The sequence below is a fragment of the Aotus nancymaae genome, unplaced genomic scaffold, assembly GCF_030222135.1.
Source record: "Aotus nancymaae isolate 86718 unplaced genomic scaffold, 86718_ANA_hifiasm-v0.15.2.pri h1tg000079l, whole genome shotgun sequence".
Taxonomy (NCBI): Eukaryota; Metazoa; Chordata; class Mammalia; order Primates; family Aotidae; genus Aotus; species Aotus nancymaae.
In genome coordinates, this window is record NW_026988494.1 from 10,680,838 (window position 1) to 10,702,537 (window position 21,700).

A 21,700-nucleotide genomic window follows, 5' to 3' on the forward strand; every position below is an offset into this window, starting at 1 on the left:
AGTGCTGTGTATACAGTGAATATAAAACACAGTTTCTTCTTCTCTTGGGTAACAGGCTGGAAGGGAAGACATATTTTAAACAAATAAATTAAACTGCACTTAAAATTAAGATTGTGACAAGTGTCATGAATAAATAGAATCAGGCAACAGGAGAGAGAACAATTATGGTGGTAAGCAGGTTTTAATATAGGTAGAGGATGTCTTCTCTTAGGATTGATATTTAAGCTGGCATCTAAAAGATGGTTAGGGAACAACTAGAGGAAGTTTGGGAGAAATAGAATTCAAAGCAGTAACTAAACACCACATCAAAAAGATAGAAGTATCTCAAAATAACAACCTAACATCACAACTAAATAATATAGATAGGCTGCTAGCTAGACTAGTATGAAGAAAAGAGAGAGGGCCCAAAAAACAAAATTAGAAATGACCAAGGAGGTGCTACCACTGAACCCCCAGAAATACAAATAACCATCAGAGACTACTACTATAAGCACCTCTATGCACACAAACTACAGAATCCGAAGAGATAGATAATTCCTGGACACACATGCTCTCTCAAGACTGAGCCAGGAAGAAATTGATTTCCTGAACAGACCAATAATGAACTCCAATATTGAATCAGTAATAAGTAGCCTACCAACCAAAAAACTCACAGTGCCAGATGGATTCACCACTAAATTCTACCAGATGTACAAAGAAGAGACAGTACCATTTGTACTGAACTTATTTGAAAAAATTTAGGGTAAGGGATTCCTCCCCAGTCATTCTGTAAGGCCAGCATCATTCTGATATCAAAATCTGGCAAAGACACAACAAAAATGAAAATTTCAGGCCAATATCTTTGATGATTATTAATGCAAAAATCCTCAACAAAAAATTTGCAAACTTAATTCATGAGCATATCAAAAAGCTGACCCGTCATAATCAAGTAGACTTGATCCCTGGGATGTGAGGTTGGTTCAACTCACACAAACTTAAATGTGATTAATCACATAAACAGAACTAAAGACAAAAACTACATGATTATTTCAATACATACAGAAAAGGCTTTTAATAAAATTCAACATCCCTTCATGTTAAAAACTGTCAGTGAACTAGGTGTTGAAGAAACATACATCAAAATAGTAAGAGCCATCTATGACAAATCCACAGCCAACATCACATGGAATGGGAAAAAGCTGGAAGCATTCCCCTTAAAAACCAGCACAAGGCAAAGATGCCTTCTCTTACCACTCCTATTCGACATGGTATCAGAAGTGTTGGCCCAAGCAATTAGGGAAGAGAAAGAAGTAAAGGACATCCAAATAGGAAGAGAGGAATTCAAACTATGCCTATTTGCAGTCAGTATAATTTTATATCTAGAAAACCCAAAAACTTATTTAACTGATACACAACTTCAGCAAAGTCTCAGGATACAGAATCAATGTGCAAAAATCACTAGCTTTCCCATACAAAAATAACTGCTGAGCAAAGAGTCAAATAAGGAATGCAATGCAATTCTCAACTGCTACAAGAGAAAATACCTAGGAATACAAGTAACCAGAAAGATGAAAGAGCATTACAATGTGAATTACAAAATATTGCTCAAAGAAATCAGAGATGACACAAACAAATGGAAAAACATTCTGTTATGGTTAATACTGAGTGTCAACTTGATTGGATTAGAGGATGTAAAGCGTTGATCCCTGTTGTGTCTGGGAGGTGTTGCCAAAGGAGATTAACATTTGATTCAGCTGGGAAAGGCAGACCCATCCTTAATCTGGGTGGGCACAATCTAATCAGCTGCCAATGTGGCCAGAATATAAAGCAGGCAGAAAAACGTGAAAAGATTAGACTGTCTTAGCCTCCCAGCCTACATCTTTCTCCTGTGCTAGATGCTTCCTGCCTTCAAACATTGGACTCCAAGTTCTTCAGCTTTGGGACTCAGACTGGCTTCCTTGCTCCTCAGCTTGCAGATGGCCTATTGTAGGACCTTGTGATTGTATGAGTTAATATTACTTAACAAACTCCCCTTTATATATATATGTGTGTGTGTGTGTATATATATATGTGTGTGTGTGTGTGTGTATATATATATATATCCTATGAGTTCTGTCTCTCTAGAGAACCATGACTAATACATGTTACCTGCTCACAGATAAGGAGAATTAATATTATTACAATGGCCATACTGCCCAAAGCAATTTATAGATTCAATGCTATTCCTATCAAACTACCAGTGAAATTCTTCACAGAATTAGAAAAAAAAAACTATTTTAATATGTATAGGAAAACTTGAACCCGATAGCCAAGGCAATCCTAAACAAACAGAAGCATCATGTTACCTGACTTCAAAGTATATTACAAGACTATAGTGAGCAAAACAGCATGGTACTGGTGCAAAAACAGACACATAAAACAATGAAACAGAATAGAAAGGCCATAAATAAGACCACACATCTACAACCATCTGATCTTTGACAAAGATCAAAGTTGACAAAAACAAGTACTGTGGAAAAGGATTCCCTATTCAATAAGTGGTGCTTGGCTAACTGGCTAGCCATATTCAGAAGATTGAAACTGGATCCCTTTCTTATACCATACACAAAAATCAACTCAAAATAATTAAGGACTTAAATATAAAACCAAACCCATAAAAACCCTGGAAGACAACATAGGCAATACCATTCTGGACATAGGAACTGGCAGAGATTTCATAATGAAGACAACAAAAACAATTGCAACAAAAGCAAAAATTGACAAGTGAAACATAAATAAACTTAAAAGCTTCTGCACAGCAAAAGAAACTATCCACAGAGTAAATAGACAACCTACAGAATGGGAGAAAACATTTGCGAACTATGCATCTGACAAAGGTCTAATATCCAACAACTAGAAGGAACTTGAACAAATTTACAAGAAAAAAAAAGATCCCATTAAAAAGTGGACAAAGGATATGAATGGATACTTTTCAAAAAAAGACATAAGTGGGAGTCAAATAATGAGAACACATGGATACTAAGATGAGGACAACAGACACTCAGCCCTACTTGAAGATGGAAGATGGGAGCAGGAAAAGGATCAGAAAAAAATAACTGTTGAGTACTAGGCTCAGTACATGGGTGATGAAATAATACATACAACAAACTCCCATGACAGGAGTTTACCTATATCACAAACCTTCACATATACCTCTGAATCTAAAAAACTAAAAAGTTTGAAAAAAGGCTCTGTGAAGGTTCTAAGTTTGGAAAGGGCTTGACCCAAGACCAGTATGGCTATACCAGGGAATGAGGGAGAGAGTGACAGATAATGCGGATGTAGATGTAGACTACAGCAAAACTTTTTATTTTGATAGATCATTGGAAGAACGTGCTTCCAATGAAGTACTCATGTATCTCTTTTGCCTTCATAATTAGGGCAAATACTTGTATTATTTGAGCACATGTACAGGGTACATCTTATATTTGTATCTCATAGTTAAGTGAAAACCAGATATTTGGTAAAAGGGAAGAAAAGTAGGCAAAAACATTTTGATCTTTATTCTGTTTGTTTTCATAGGTTGGGAAATAGATAACATACTACTAAGTTAAACATTGACCAGGTTTTCCATAAAATATTACTTCCCAACACCTGGATTAAATGCCATGAACTAACTCTACTACAACAATTTTGAGGTCAAAATTATTTTACCCAGTTGATTTTACAATTTAACTTCTTTATTCTAGCCATTTTGTGGAAGGTAGTGTGCAACACACAATTCAGACTGAAAGAGAATCACAGAAACATCAAAGCTCACGAATTGTCATTTTTTACCTTTATTATTCTGATTGAAATAAATAATGAACCATAATGCAAAAACCCCATGTGAATAAACTCCTGATCCCCAAAGCAATCATCTCCTAGTGATTACAAATTGTTGCAATCAAGTTGCTTAAATCTCAAGTTTCTATTGAGCACGAGTCTGTACCAATTACTGCTTTTTCCCTGGAGTTGTCTTTTTTAGTTACACTGCAATTGTTTCTTCAAGAGTGTGTTGAAAAATACTTTAGTGATAAAAGCTGTAAATTAAAACATGAGTATAAATCATTCTTGGTGACTCATCTTTTAGACCACTAGTGTCTGTGGGAATATCTTTCTTGGCATCAGGTAGGATTAAACATTCTGACTTCTGCACTTGTACTTTCTCTTCTTGTTTCAGTCTCGGATTTATATCAGTAAGATTCAGGTGACAATAAAAGTAGCTTTGAATGTTAGTTTAGATTCTCAGCCTTTAAAATGAGTCTCTATGCATTTCTTATGTAGATGGATGACTAGAAATTATGACACTTAAATTGATATTATTCACAACTGTTTCACTTTACAAATAGCAGTCTCACCATTTATTCAAATATTGAGCACACCTGAATAACTATTGGAGTAAACATTAATATGACGATAAATTCAAGTGTTGAACAGACCTTGAATACCCATTAGAGTAAATATTAACAAGACAATCAATTTAAGTGCTTACTGAAATAATATCTGTTGAAAGGACCCCTCCCCAAAAAAACTCTTTACCAAAAATTCAAAAGAGATTGTATTTTTAATGGCTCAATAGTATTTCATTATATTATAGATGGAACTGAAAGACATTAAGTAAAATAAGTCAGGAAAAGAATATTAAATACTCTATGTTCTCACTCATATGTGGAAACTAAAAAATGTTTATCTCAGAGAAGTAAAAAGCAGGAAAGAGGATACTAGAGGGTAGGAAGGGTAGAGAGAAGGGAAGATAGGCAGAAATTAGTTAAAGGATACAAATTATAGCAAGGTAAGAGGGAGATGTTCTATAGTATGGTAGGAATACTGTAATAGTATAATAATAACTGTTAATATATAGTTTCAAATAGCTAGAAGGATAGTGAATGTTTCCATCATAAAAAAGATAAATATTTGACATAATGGATATGCTAATTACCCTTATCTGATCACTATAGCTCATACACATCAAAACATCACTGTGTACCCACTAAAGATGAACAATTATTATATGTCAATTAAAAATAAAATAGAGGGGAAGATTCAAAAGAGGAACAGATCAATTAATCAGAAATTGTACTTTATCTAGAAAACATAAAACTCTTATAGAACTTTATATATCTTTTTTTTTGGGGGGGGCGGAGTTTCGCTCTTGTTACCTAGGCTGAAGTGCAATGGCGCGATCTCGGCTCACCGCAACTTCCACCTCCTGGGTTCAGGCAATTCTCCTGCCTCAGCCTCCTGAGTAGCTGGGATTACAGGCACGCGCCACCATGCCTAGCTAATTTTTTGTATTAGTAGAGACGGGGTTTCACCATGTTGACCAGGATGATCTCAATCTCTTGACCTCGTGATCCACCCGCCTCAGCCTCCCAAAGTGCTGGGATTGAGCCACCGTGCCCGGCCAGAACTTTATATATCTTTTTAAAAATTATCAGAGAAAATTTGGCGCAAATTTAATATTAACTAAGAAGTACATTACTAGTAATGAGTGTAGGACAGAAAAATCTATAACTGCAAAATCAGAATGTTAGAAATTATGGGCACTTTAGAAACTATATTTTCAAAGTCTGACATTATATAGATGAGAATTCTGAAGCCCATAGAAAAAAAATCACCATATCGAGGTAAAAAGACTGTTTTCTTAATGAAGACTCAAATGAGTTTTTTTTTTTTAACATATCATAGGGAAGAATAAAGCCACAACACATAACATGACCTAGAATTTAGGTTCATGCACTGTGATTTGATAATGTGCCCTGTTATTTTATTTGTGAGACACTAGAATGGAAAACCAAGATGAAGGGATGGTGCTGAAGTCCGTTATGGCAGCACAGACAAGGAGGGTGCTCCTTGCTGGGAAATTGATATTCATGGGAGATGCTTGGCTACACAAACTACTGGACTTATTCACCTCTGTTTTAATTGAAGTTCTTAAAATATCATTATTTTCCCAGCAGTTCTTGCAGACTTGTAAATGTCTTAATGCTCAGTTGAGGTAGTTCCTGGGCTCAAAAACTGAAGATAAGCTTCAGTAACTTTTATCTTCAACTTTTCCTAGTCTCCCACTCAGTCCATTTTATAGGATGACATAATGGTGACCTGATGCAGTAACTGTGAAAGCAGTTCCATGCTCTCCTATCCTGCTATCTCAAACATTTGTATTTTATTATTTTATTTTATTCATTTGTGAGACAAGATCTCACTCTGTCACCCAGGCTAAAGTGCAGTGGTGTAATCATGGCATCCTGGGCCCAGTGGATCCTCTCACATAGCTGGGAGGATCCAACCTACCAAGTAGCTGGGACCACAGGCATCCACCATCACACCTGAATTTTTGTTTTTTTTTTTACTTTTGTAGAGATGGAGTCTCCCTGTGTTGCCCAGTCTTGTCTTGAACTCTTAGACTCAAGCCTCAGCCTACCAAAGTTCTGGGAGTAAAGGCATGAGCTACAGTGCCTGACCTTGCATTTTAACTGAAACCTGAAGAAAGCAAACTTGTTCCCAAATGAACATTTCCATAAGTAATTCAGATATCAGTAACATTTTTTTTTTTTGAGTTGGGAGGATAGGAAAATCTTGAAACTCCAAATTTCACCCAAATATTTACCATGTTTATCAATTTATCATAAATGATACCTCTAGTTTTCTGCTCAACCATACACTTAAACAACTTACTAAATGACAAATAATGCTACTTGAAAAATATCTTTATGTAATAAAAATAAAAATGTGGATACAGATATCCTTGTGAATCAAACTTCACCAGTATAAAAAGTATCTGTTGACTTTGTTATCTAGTTTATCTTTGGTAATTATAATACAGTGAAAAGCAAGTTGACATTGTTGAAGCAGTGAAACACTATTTGGAGTTTTATTTTGGTTATCTTTCTTGCAACAAGAAACATAGACTTTAAAAAACTCACTGCTCTCTACACTGATTCCTAATTACCCAGAAATTTCAGATTAAACAGCAGTATCATGGAAAACCCCCTTTGAAGAAGGATGTCTGGTTTAATCCATCACTGAGGCTTATTTTTTCTTTGCGATATTTCTCACATAGAGAACAAAATATGTATAGCTATTACAAAACTGATTCAGCAGTCTCTAATACTTTCATATGAATTACTTGGCACTCTATATTGAAATACAAGTTAGAAAATAATAAAAGTCATGAATGATAAATTTGGCTACTTTTTACATATATATTAAATAAATGAGCACTTTTTCTAAGCACAGGGCACACTGGGTACAGTAAACATTGAATAAGAAGCTATCAAAGGCAATTCCTACAGGCATTAAACATAAACATTTGATATACTTCAGCAACACAATCTCTCTAAGCATTTGCTTAAAGAACTAGAAATAATCTTCAGATGAAGTGTTAATAAATATTTCATAATTATTCAGCTGTTTATTTTCCGTAGACTAAAGGCTTTAGCTCTAATGCAGAAAATTTAAATATATCATATGAGTTATCAAAAGCATTTTAAATGTACCAATAGTATTTGTTATATGCATGCTTTTAATAATCTCAGTTGAGCACCTCTACATGCACACACATACACACACATATATATATGTATATATGCACACATACGTTTATATATATGGGTGCTTGTATGTTGCACTGAGGCCCTCTAGAAATGAAACTTGACTGTTTTAACATGACTAAGTTCACAAATAATCTCCTGCCCAGGAAGTTATAAATTAAAATCATTCCAAATCTTGAATGACTTAGAATTTAGGTTTAGAACATGACCTAGAAGATCTTTTATTTATAGAAATATTGAGAAAGACATTTCCCAAATACTTTGGTCTTTAAAATATGATTCAGTCAAGAAACTAAATTAGAGAGGTCTTGGGAAGAGGGGCATGGATAACAAGAGAAAAATGAGGAGAGAAGAAACTAAGGATGTATGATCAAAGAACAGATTAACATGTAAAAAATTCAAAAAAGGAAAAAAATTCCTGCAAGTTATATGAGAGTATTTTAATTATTTGGAGGTTGCCATGGATTACATCTATCTATTTTTCTATCTATCTATCTCTATATGCAAGTTGGACTTATGCATTGCCCCCCATAAACACTTAATAAGCAACCATAATTATTTGTTAAATATAATATGATGAACAAACAAACGCTAGAATTTAGGAGTTTACATTACAGATTGTTTGAGAGCAGAATGGATTCACATCCACCTGCAATTGATATGCAGAGGACTGATATCACATTCTATTTTATTTCCCTCAGAGTTTAATATTTTTTTCCTCCTATTTCTGGTTTCTCCCCATTTATGGAGTGCGTCTTCAATGCACAGTATTTACCCCAAGCATTGTATATCTAGAAGACCCCAAAGTCTCAGCCCAAAATCTCCTGAAACTGATAAGCAACTTCAGCAAAGTCTCACTCAGGATACAAAATCAATGTGCAAAAATCACAAGCATTCCTATACACCAATAACAGACTTAAAGAGAGCCAAATCAAGAACGAACTGCCATTCACAATTGCTACAAAGAGAATAAAATACCTAGGAATACAACTAACAAGGAATGTAAAGGACCTCTTCAAGGAGAACTACAAACCACTGCTCAACGAAATAAGAGAGGACACAAATAGATGGAAAAACATTCCATGTTCATGGTTAGGAAGAATCAATATCATGAAAATAATAAATTCAAAAGCACTTTAGTTCTCTACTAGTGGCAGGACTGAATGAAGCTGGTATCCCAAATAATGCAGATTGCCTTACTTCCTTGAATTTTGTTTAGTTTTTGAGGTTCAGGGATGACAGCATTCCCTGCTGCTCAGTGTGAAATTAAGGATTTTTAGCCTAAAGAGAGAATTTGATAGTGCTCTTGGGTCTTCAAACAATTAAGGTTGGGAAATGCTGAATGCCTTTGCCTACTTCCTGGAGCTTTGCACTGCACATGTGCGTATGAAAGGATCTGTGACATTCTGCAATACAGCAACCTATTTTACCTTTCACCCCTTAAACCCAGTATTTTCAAACTTTTTTCTTTTAATCATAGGCCTATTTTGTTGCCTGATATTCAGTGGTTCTTCTGAACAAAGTTTTGAAAATTCTAATTAAAAAACTCAGATGACAGCAGAGTAACATGTTTGCAACCCATTTTCCTTATTCCTAATGATACTTGCTCTATATCAGTATGAGGGCTTTTCTAAAGGTGAAATAAACAGAAGCAGCGTGATTGCTTTGTAGACCTAAAGTGCCTATGCCAATGGGAAGAGATACTATTAACAAAGTATGAATTTTCTTTTTAAGCTGTAGTGGGTGGGTTGCTGCATATGTTTAAAGGAAAGAGTAGGACATAGAAAATTAAGTTACAATCTCTTTCTTGTCCTTTTATTTTTGTCGTTATTTTATTATTTGTTAAATATAATATGATGATTAAATAGGTGATAACATATAAGACATGTTGCATAAACATAAAGATTAAATAAATACCTTTATGCCATTAAAGCATAAGAGTTACATGTACCAAGGTGAATATTTTCCAAAATGATGCATTCTTCTGTAAAGTGAGGAAAGGGTACTTTTACTCTTTACATAAATTTTGATTCTCTAATTATTGCATTTTCCTTCCAAAGACCAAAGTTGTAGATTTAAGACATGAAATTACTTCAGTTTCTAAGTAACAGGAATGCCAGTTTTAATTCAGCATCATCAGTTGGGTGTCATACACACACAGGCACACACACTCAAAAACTATGCGTCAAAGACAAATTCAAAGATGTGCTGCCTTGAGGCTTTCAGAAGGAATGTTCGCTTTTCTTGTTATGTGATGGAGACTTCAAGTTTTGACTACTTACTGCTTATTCAGTCTTATTTGTCATAATAGAAAAGTCATCCCTGCATCTATGTAGAATATCTTTATCTTCAAAGTTGCCTGAGAAAATTTTCTGCATGTATTGTTCATACTACCTAAAAATGCTCCCCACTCTTATTCCCCTAGAAAATCTCTAGTTATTTTTCAAGCCCCAGTTAGATTATTATTCTCTGATGCTTACCCTGATTCCTGAAACAATTATTTTGGTTGAATTTTTATTATTGGACTAATCACATTTAACTTTAATTTTCATGCTCTTTATCATGAAAATCCACCCACTCCTTCAAGGCAAGCACTATTATCAGTTGTCTTCAATTCCCCAGCAAAGCAACTTGCATGCATGGAGTGTCCAGTGATGTTTGTGTACAAGTGTAATCGTATTATAATGGTTAAATCATACAGCATCCTGAAAGCATCACAGAGTTGAAGTAGCTAACTCGTGTGGACACTTAGTTCAATTTCCAGGAACAGGTTAGAAACTGAAAGTTTGCAGTTGAAGACATTGTTGCAAGAAATTGTATTTCACTAACTGAAGCCTACAGACTTCTGTTTTGTGCCCTGGATTAAGATAAATTTAAAAATTGAATGAATTGCCAATACTATCTTTGGTAGATCTCACATAAAAACAATGAATTCTGATATTTAAAATCTAAAGCGCTTAAGACCTTACAACACAAGGCCCCTGCTGACATAAAGCAAAATCTATTGGCCTGAGTGACTTCTGAGTCTACACTGGGAACCACTCTATATTTCACTTCAGTTGACTCTTAAACCCAACCCACTCCACTCATTCTTATTAGCTAAAGGGCTCCCATAGACATTTAAGTTTTGATCTCTTATCTCCTTTAGTGTTTTACTTATAAAATAACACAAGACAACATTGAAAATTTACAATAAAAATTTATTGCATAGGATCCTAGCACAGTAATTCCCATTGTTTCATTTCATTACAATTGATATTATCTGAATTAATATTATCTGAAAGTATCATCTGTTCATTATAATTTGTATTGCTTGAACTATATCAAGAATAATCCTATCTCTCTTGATTAGTTTTTGTTCTATTATTCTGAACATTATAATACTAAAATGAAGAAGTTTGAACTATTTACAAATGCTGCTAGAAAGCTGAATCAAATCTGTGTTCCACCAGCAGCACAAATTTGTCAAATTCTGTTATATGCTGTGAACCCCTTAAATGCATTCAGGGATAAATTAAAGCATACATGGACCAGTAGATAAGAGCTATGAAATAACATTTGGCAACTTCTCTTGCTTTACTCCACAAACACCTGCTACTGAAAATTCCTTCATTAGTAATTCATATAGGCCTTTGTTATCTTTGGTTTATTCACAGAGAAATGACTTGCTTTTGTAAGTTATAGTATGGCAGTAAAAAAAAATATGGAAAACAAAACAAAACAAAAGAGAGAATTTCCTTCAAACACTTAAAATTCTGGACTCTCTGATACAGCATGTAGGCAATGAAATTCTCAAAGGTGGAGGCTCTAAAGCAGGGGTCCCTAACCCCCAGGTAAGGTCCATGGCCTTTTAGCAACTGGGTCGCACAGCAGGTGAGCTACCAGCAAGTGAGCATTCCTGCCTGAGTTGTGCCTCTTGTCAGATCAGCGTTGGCAATAGATTCTCATAGGAGCATCAACCCTATTGTGAACTGCATACACATGCCAGGGATGTAGGTTGCATGCCCTTGTGAGAATCTAATGCTTGATTATCCCCAACCACCCCACCCTCCAACCCCTATGCAATGGAAAACTTATCTTCCACAAAACTGGTCCTTGGTGCCAAAAAGGTTGGGGACTACTATTATAAAGGAAGCTCATGCTTGTATAGTCAAATGAAAGGGGCAGTCGGTGGCTTAATCCATTTTTCAGCAAACTTTAGGACACTATTTCCCCATTCCAATAGACATTGGTAACACAGAAACCATTCTTTTTAGGAATCATCTGCATATTATACACACAGTTAATTGGAGCCTTTGTCTTTTTAAGACAACCAGGCCCTATATCCTGGAGTCATGCTTAACTGGCTATGTGAGAGAGAGTGAGAGAGAAAGAAAGAGAGAGAGAGAATAAGGAGAAAGATAGAAAAGAAAACATGTAATGGACTTCTCTTTCACTTTCCTGATTTATTTTAATCCATTTAAGTGAAAAATGCTGGCACCTAAGGAAATGGTCAGAGGAAATTCTACCTTGGTGACTGAATTCATTCTCTTGGGATTAACAGATCTTCCAGAGCTTCAGCCCATCCTCTTTGTGCTGTTCCTGGTAATCTACTTGATCACTGTGGTGGGGAACCTTGGGATGTTGGTGTTGATCAGGATAGATTCACACCTCCACATCCCCATGTACTTCTTTCTTGCCAGTTTGTCCTGCTTGGATTTGTGTTATTCCACTAATGTGACCCCTAAGATGTTGGTGAACTTTTTATCAGACAAGAAAACCATTTCCTATGCTGCTTGTTTAGTCCAGTGCTATTTTTTCATTGCCATGGTGATTACTGAATATTATATGCTAGCTGTAATGGCCTATGATAGGTACGTGGCCATCTGTAGCCCTTTGCTTTATAGCAGCAAGATGTCCAAAGTGCTCTGTATTCGCCTGATTGCTGGTCCATATGTCTATGGGTTCCTTAGTGGCCTGATGGAAACCATGTGGACATACCACCTGACCTTCTGTGGTTCCAATATCATTAATCACTTCTATTGTGCTGACCCACCCCTCATCCGACTCTCCTGCTCTGACACTTTCATTAAGGAGACATCCATGTTTGTGGTAGCAGGATTCAACCTCTCCAACTCCCTCCTTATAATCCTCATCACCTACATCTTCATTCTCATTGCCATCCTGAGGATGCGTTCTGCCGAAGGCAGGCACAAAGCGTTCTCCACCTGTGGGTCCCACCTGGTGGCAGTGACTGTGTTTTATGGGACCCTGTTCTGCATGTACGTTAGACCTCCCACGGACAAGTCAGTGGAACAATCCAAAGTCATTGCTGTTTTCTACACTTTTGTAAGCCCTATGTTGAACCCCATCATCTATAGTTTGAGGAACAAGGATGTGAAACAAGCTTTTTGGAAACTGATCAGAAGAAATGTGCTTTTGAAGTAAAATCAGTGTATCTTTCTTTATAAGTCAAATAAAAGATCTCTCTATGAGAACTGTATTTAACTTTAGTAGCTTTATAGTAAAGTCAATTTCAGATCAATGAAAAGCTATAATCTACCAACAAAACATAGACATAGATACAGAAGATTTATGGTTTTACATGTTACATATGAGTTGAATGTGTGTGTGTGAAGGATAGGAAGGTGTATATGCACATATGGGGAATAATTATTCTTTTATGCACTTTTGCATTCATAACAATACATTATTTTTACATTATAAAAATATACATTGTTGTAATAAAACATTGGGTCTCTATGGAAATGTAAAAAGTAAGATAGATTAAAATATTTCCTTTTCTTTCCCACATCCTGGTTTTTTATTCTCACTTCCTAGTGATACTATGATTAACAGTTTCTTAAGAATAAAAAAAAATTCTAAGTATCTACAAACAAATGTGTGGAGAGAGAGATATATATATATAGACACACACACACATACACACACATATACAAGATTGTTAAAGCACAAGCTGACTGTCATGCATTGCTTTTTGGGGTTTACAATTCTGTAGCTATTACTACGCAGAAAATTCAATCTCGTGTTTTGGAGGAATGTCACAACTGCTGATGAGACTTGCTGTCCCCTCTAGGAGAGAAACTTATGATAACACCTCTGTGTCCATGCCTAACACCCACTTATGTCTCTCCACTTGTGAGAGTCACTTTCAATGAGACACTTTTCTCCTTCTGCCACAATAGGACATCAGTACAGTCCAGCAGTTATTTTTCAGATATTAACTCTGGAAGCAGGCAAAGAATGGCTCCTATAAGGATATATGACTGGCCACAAATAACTGTGACTTCTGCAGAGCTTATCAATTAAATTCCATACTTCCAGGGTCTAGAGTTCTTCATGCTTTCTCTCACCTCTGCTTTAATAATCTACTTCTTTAAGGATTGATCATGCATTTTTTATTAGCAGCATCAAATGTTACTCACAGTGGTCCTTTGTCATGGTTAGTTATTATATACCTAATTTTAGAATGACATATGTCAACTTGTTTGTAAGTATTTTAGTATGAAAGGAAGCAAGAACAAGTTGATACTTTAAGGATGTGACAATTCTGGTGACTGCAATTGATAACATAAGCAAAATTGACAAATGTGTGCTGAGTATCGACAATAACTCACACCACTCCTAATACCAAGGAATTTTCAAGGAGCTCTAGAATGGCATAGTTTTACAGGGGTCATGAAACTGTAAAGAGAAAGATCAACACAACCTGTTAAAAGCTATAAGAATATGGAGGTGCTAATGAAACCGAAGAAAGAAAAAATTATCTCTGGGCAAATTGAAACTAACCCTGTGATTGTCCAAGACAAGAACTTATTTCTGTTTTGTGCACCTTCCTCAGCCCTCCCATAGCTCCTAGTATGGTGGTATGGCAGGTGGGGTCTGAGCAAGATAATTAAGAACCAATTTGTGATCAAATATGTAGATATTACTTTCAATGAAAAGGAAAAAACCATAAAACTCTAAGAAGTCATAACTGAAAAAGACATATTTTTTCCTCAGTTGTATTTCAAAGCTTTCTTTGTACCTTCGATTTGCTCTCTTTTTAGTATTTCCTATGGAAATTTTCAAACTCATTCATTTTGTAGTATTGCATATAATTATTTTAAACTTTTTACTACTACATGTTCCTATTTAAATACTTTTATTTTGAAAGTCAGATTTCCTACAAATTCTGTTAAAACACACACATAAATTAAAAAGCTGTTATTAACAGATTTTTCACATTTAATCAACAATTTGTTGAATTCCACTTAGACACATACCTAGATATATTCTTGTTTAACACACACTTATTTTTAGTTTTGTAAAACTGGTTGCTTGATTATATCAAATTTTCTGATCTCAGGGCCCATGCTTCTATCTGGACAGCCTAGCTTGGCACTGAAGAAAGGTTCAACAACGACTGCAGCATGAAAAAGTACACATCATAGAAATCAATTTTTAAAAGTAAGTGAATGTTCATTTTCCAAGTAAACAAAGTGCCTCAATTTTAGAATATATAAGAAAAGTGTCTTTGAATGGACCAACAGCTGACTCTGAGGGAATATGTTATTGGTCATAAGCCAACTTACTTTTCAGAAATGTGAGTGACCATAATGTCGTTGATGTTTATGACTGACTCTAGCAATAGAAAACCAATAGTTATGCCCATATGCACACAAGTTTAGGATAAAAGAGGAATTACAGCAAGTACTTTCATGAATTGACTGGCAAGCTGGGATCACATCAATCAGCCTGTTAAGACTATCTAAGTCCATATCGTATTGTGTTAGACAAAAAGTAAATACGTGCTTATGAAAATTTTTGGTATTAGTACATTATTTTAGTAGACCCTGGATTTTACCTAAAAATTAAAGAATAATTTTTTTATTAACGACATTATAATCCCATTATTAAAGTCTATCAAGGGATTTCAAGAAGAGTCTCAAATTTCATGTCTCTTTTCTTTCAAAGTTAATTCTGCTGAATTTCTTATTTGTTGAACAAATTAGGTAATACAATGAAGAAATAATCAGAAAAAAATAGACAATATTTACTGTACTTTTGAAAAGAACAAAAATTCTGATATATTTTTTTCCTCACCCATACAAAAGATCCGTTATTTCTTTTGGGAAAACTTATACATGTGTATAAAAGACTAAACGTTATAGGAACAGTTATGTTATGAGCCTAATGTCTTTGCTCATATAACAGATATTTTTAAGAGCAATGAATAAGTGAAAAATATTTAGACCCTCACAGTCACACATATATACAAAAATAAGAAAAACAAATACTCTTTTAGTTCAGGTAATATTTTAACATAAGTTGTTTTTACTTAATCTGCCCATCAACACTATGAATTCAGTATTATAATATCAATTTCAAAGAAAAGAAAACAGATTTACAAATTGTTAACCTAAAATCACATAGATAGATCAGAAGGGGAGTTCAATATGCCTGGCGTTAAAGTTTGTTTGTGTTCTTACTATAATGTACTTTTGTCACCATACTTTATTGAAGGGAAAATCATGTTTTTTATTTTCCAAAAGTGTTGCTGATCATGAATTTGACAGCTGCATGCACACTGACGGATATAATGCACTATAAAAAACATTCTTTTTATAATGCATAGATAAATTTAACTTGTTCCATAAGATAAACTTTTGTAGTCAGATCCTGACTCCATCATTTAAGCTAAATGAGTAATTATGAGCATGAACTCTGGAATCTGATTTACTGATCAAGTTATACAACCTCTCTCTGCTCAGTGTTCTCCTCTATAAGGTGAAGACATAGTGCTTTTTCATAGGGATGCTATCTTCATAGAAGATATTGATTAACACATAAAACACACTTAGGACAGTACTTGATACATAGTATTTACTCAATAAAAGGTAGCTGTTTTAATTATTAACTGGAAAGTTACTTTGCCTATCTTAGACTTAGGTTCCTTCCATAACTTTCTATCTTTTCTTTTAGTACATTTGTCACTCTTTGGATATAATTAATGTCTGTGTTCTCTATAATATTGTAAATGACATGAGGTCAGAAACAATGATGTTTTGAGAGCAGTTATTTTCTATTTCTCAGCCTGGTGTGTGGTGTGTGATTCCTAACCAAATGATATATAGATAGATGATAGCTAGGTAGATGATAGCTAGCTAGAAAAAAAGAAAAGTAAAAAAAAGTAATGGTGATTATAACACTAGTTTTGTAAAGTAATAGGATTTTTCTGCAAAACAGAACACACTGATGGTATCTTAAATGTGTATATTTTATTCATGTATAGTCAGTCTGCTTTTGTTTCCTTCAACAGAATTCGTCTGGAAATGTGCAGAATAAATCAAACCAGAGAGAAGAAATTTATCTTCCTGAGGTTGACAAGTTGCCTGGCGTTGCACCTTGTCTTCTTTGTCTTAGCTCTATTAATTTGTATTTTTCTTTTTCTGGAAAACTTGGGCCTAACTCTGCACATCACATCCTTACACTGTCTCCTTGCCAGTCTGTCAATCCTACAAATTCCAGTTAACTTATTTGGCAAGTTCAATTCCATAGCCAGTTTATATGAATGGCATAACATGGTCACATTCCTGTTAACCCAACATTTTGTCCCTGTAGCCATCTATGAAAATCACATCCACATGGTCATCTGTCTTCTGTGTAGTCACAGTATTGGGTCCAAAGTGCTCCAAAATGGACTCAAAGACAGAGAATGTACATATGCAAAGTTAACTTTTGGATAGATCGTGAGCTTACTATTCTAGATGGCACTCATCCTGTTTGGGTTTTGTGTATGTGTGTTTTTTGTATTAAGAACCAAAGAAGGCCAGGCACAGTGGCTCACGCCTGTAATCCCAGCACTTTGGGAGGCCGAGGCAGGTGGATCACGAGGTCAGGAGTTCAACACCAGCCTGGCCAAATGGAGAAACCCTGTCTCTACTAAAAATACAAAACTAGCCGGATGTGATGGTGCATGCCTGTAACCCCAGCTACTTGGGAGGTTGAGGCAGGAGAATCACTTGAACCTGGGAGGCAGAGGTTGCGGTGAGCTGAGATTGCACCATTGCACTCCAGCCTGGACAACAAGAGTGAAACTCCGTAAAACAAACAAACAAACAAAAACAACAACCAAAGAGGCCACTTTTAAAGCAGCAGCCACAGATCTTTTTGGGTCAAATCTCGTTATCTGGGTGATGTCAGCAACATGATTTCTCCAGCAAAATACTCATATCCATGCAGCAAACTTGACTTCTCTTCCTAACTGGTCACATGGAATTTTTTAATGAAAAAATTATATATGACTCTAAGCTTTTTTTTAGGGAGATCGGAAAGTGTGCAGCTTAGGAATTGTGACCTGTCATCTCCTCTTAGGAAAGTCACTGTCCAGCTGCCTTCCAGGGCAGTATGACAGGTGTCCTTGGCTCGTCCCTGACATGGCAGCTTCCCTGCCTTTGGTGTGCTCCCTGCAAAGCGAGGGTTCCCGGTGGCATCCTCATTCATTAGCTGCTGCAGTAGAAGTAGAGGGCACTCGACTCAGTGCCCCCTTTTCTCCAAACTGAGCAACTCATTACAGAGAACATCCCTAATCTATCCTTGCTGGAAAATATCACTGACACCCAAGGGAAACTCTTATCTAATGCCCTTATATTCAGACTACTATTTAACTATCATGTGCATAGCTTAATTTATCACTAACAGACATTGTGAATCTTGAGGTGCTTCTTAAATATTAAAATAGGATTACAGAGTAATTATTAGGTTGGTGCAAAAGTAATTGCTCACTTACTTTTGTACTGATCTAATATTAACCAGAATATCCCCTGTCCTGAACATATCAAACAACAGAAATTTTATTGTTTTTTTGAATTTCTTTGAAACTATACACATTGGTCCCTTTCTTTCAGATACACCTGGGTGAGGATGGATAAAGGGATATTATATATTTTCTTTTTCTTCTTTTTTTTTGTTTTTTTGATACTCACTAAGTTCTTAAAGCTCAAGGGGATATTAGAGAACCAGCAGGATACGAAACAAAGGAAACAAAAATTCAGTGTACTTTGCATTGGCACAAACTTTCCAGAGCCAAGAGAGAGGTGAATCTATTGTTTTGCCTTAGCCACATGCTGTCGAATAGGCAAGACAGAGGTAGAGGTTAAAATATCCATTTGTACGAGAAACCTTCCTGGCACTGAGCCAGCTTTATCATTGTTTTCCCACGGGCTGCTTCTTGTACTGCCACAGAAAGACCACATTTATACCAGCTTGAAAAAACTGTTATCAGCCTCTCTCTCAACAGCGTATTGAACCCAAATGAACAAGCAGCCTCAAAGCCTTAGGTAAGCAGTGATACATAGCCTCAGACATCTAGATCCTGAGGGAGCCTCCTTAGGGATTGAACCACTTTTGACCTAGCTATCGGAATCATTTTATTTTGAAACAGGTTAAAAAAAAAAGCCTCATGAAATGGATGACAGCATTGCAATATAATTCTCAACTCTAAATTAAGGAATGTTCTCTAAATAGGAAAGTTTCGTCCTAGAAAGACATTTCTTGGAAATTGCCATGTTTTAGTGCAGGTGCAAGGGGGAAATGATCTCTTGTGTGACTTTATAGGAAAGCACACATAGATTTGAAGTCTGTGCTCGTGCTGCCCATGTTCCCCACCTTCACCCCCTTAAGCACTCACAGCTTACATCCATGAACACAAAACAAAAACTAACACATGTGGAGTCGGGCCAGGCTCCATGGAAGGTCCCATTTTTGAGTGGATGACAATGTATCGGAAGCGGGAGAATTGGAGGGAGGGATCAATGAGGATAGCTGGCCGGGAAGGTAGCCATTTAGTTAACACAGCTTGGGCCTGAGCCTGAGACTTGGGGTCCCAGCGGGCATTAGACATTGGAAATCTGGGGCTCTTGCACTGGCTTTCACCTCCAGCCAAGGTAACTTAAGCAGGTCACCATAGAGATCAGGTTTTTGTTTGTTTGTTTTGACAAAGGGTCTCATTCTGTCATCCAGGCTGGAGTGCAGTGGTGCCATCTTGCAACCTCTGCCTTCATGGTTCAAGTGATTCTCCTGCCTCAGCCTCCTGAGTAGCTTGGACTACATGCACACACCATCATACCTGGCTAATTTTTTTCTATTTTTTGGTAGAGACAGGGTTTCACCATGTTGGCTGGGCTGCTCTCGAACTCCTAACCTCAAGTGATCTACCTGTCTCAGCCTCCCAAAGTGCTGGGATTATAGGCATGAGCCATCGTGCCTGGCCAAGGTCAGGTTTTCTTAATCAGGCATGTAAGGTAGAATTTCTCAGGGAAGAGACCAGGCATGGGTCATTAAAAAAACAAAAGAAGTCACCTAGATGAGTCTAACATGTGTACGCTGGACTTTCTGATGGTTCAGTTCCAGCCCATGCCTCTAAGGGTGGGCTCCCTGGCCAGTGAGGCCTTAGGTCTGCTCTGTGGTCAATAACTATTCTGTGGCACAAAGGCACAACTGTCTGTGCCGCCTGCTGTCTGTCAGTCCCTGCCACCCTCAGGTAGGGTGAAACTATCACTTACTGTTCAAATCAGGAGAGGATTGAGAGTGATGGGAAGGCTGTCAGTCATGCTGGGATGATGGGTACCCACCAGAAGGCTCCCAGATACACCAGAATAATCACCCTACTCTTAGGTGGCTGATCTAGATCTTATGGTGGTTTTTAAAAAGACATTCCAAGCTCTTCTTTAACTGGTTTACCTCTCTCCTTTATTGCTCAAATCAGAGACTTGTCATTTAATGACCTGCTTTTGACCGTGTGTAAAGCTAGTGCTGCTGCAATGCTTTCTTTATAAAGAAGAAACCATAGGTGATTGTTATCTGATTGGCCTTTTTAAATGAACGCCAGGCTTTTCCATTTCTCATTTTTAAAAATTTCTATATATTTTATTCTCCCATAAGGAGAGACAGAGAATAAGGAATAGGTTTTTGATTTTTTGTGGTTTTTTTTTTTTGAGACGGAGTTTTGCTCTTGTTGCCCAGGCTGGAGTGCAGTGGCGCGATCTCTGCTCACCGCAATCACTGCCTCACGGGTTCAAGTGATTCTCCTGCCTTAGTCTCCCGAGTAGCTGGGATTACAGGCATGCGCCATCACGCCAGGCTAATATTGTATTTTTAGCAGAGATGGGGTTTATCCATGTTGGTCAGTCTGGTCTCAAACTCCTGACCTCAGGTAATCGCCCAATCTTGACCTCCCAAAGTGCTGGGATTACAGGCGTGAGCTGCCACACCTGGCTTTGTTTTAAGAACATGATTTGGCCGGGCGCGGTGACTCAGGCCTGTAATTCCAGCACTTTGGGAGGCTGAGGCGGGTGGATCACGAGGTCAAGAGATGGAGACCATCCTGGTCCACAAGGTGAAACTGCATCTCTACTAAAAATACAAAAATTAGCTGGGCATGGTGGCGCATGCCTGTAGTCCCAGCTACTCGGGAGGCTGAGGCAGGAGAATCGCTTGAACCCAAGAGGCAGAGGTTGCGGTGAGCTGAGATCGAGCCACTACACTCCAGCCTGTGTAACAAGAGCGAAACTCCATCTCGAAAAGAAAAAAAAAAACAGAACATGATTTACTCTTATAACTTGTCTCAGTGGTTTGGTGGTTGAGGTCTCCACCAGCATTTCATTGAGAGGTTACAGGAACAGGGGAAATGCCTCCCCTTCTGCACCTCACCCTCCAGGGAGAAACAGGAGCTGAATGGTTTCTTATCCTCTTTGGTGATTATCAGATAGAAATGTGAGTAATTTCCATGCTTTGGATATCTCTAGTTGATTTTTGGGGATATCTGCATTTAAGATGAGGTGAACATTCATCTTGTAGCAGATTTGCCTGGGTTGCTCTGAAAAAATCTGACTTCCTCAAGGCTACAGATTGTGACATATACATTTGTAAAAGCTTTATTGATGTATAATTTCCATACCATAAAACTCTCCCTTGCAATAATTAACGTATTTACAGAGGTATGTTTATACAACCATCACCACAATCTAATTTCAGAACATTTTCTTCACCCCAAAAAGAAACCTTGTGCCTATTTGCAGTTAACTTGTGTCTTATCCAACACCTAGTTCATGGAGTCAGTAAATATTTTTAGTGTCACTTTCAGGAATAGTTTTCTGGCCGGTTTG

The 21,700-nt window shown here is 36.7% G+C and overlaps 1 protein-coding gene across 1 annotated transcript; it reads left to right on the forward strand.

Moving 5' to 3' along the window:
* The first annotated feature begins 12,023 nt into the window (after positions 1-12,023).
* LOC135271478 (olfactory receptor 5M5-like) lies at positions 12,024-12,980 on the forward strand. Its single transcript, XM_064368846.1, has one exon. It carries the CDS (start codon positions 12,024-12,026, stop codon positions 12,978-12,980), a length of 957 nt encoding a protein of 318 aa, XP_064224916.1.
* Positions 12,981-21,700: the final 8,720 nt, after the last annotated feature.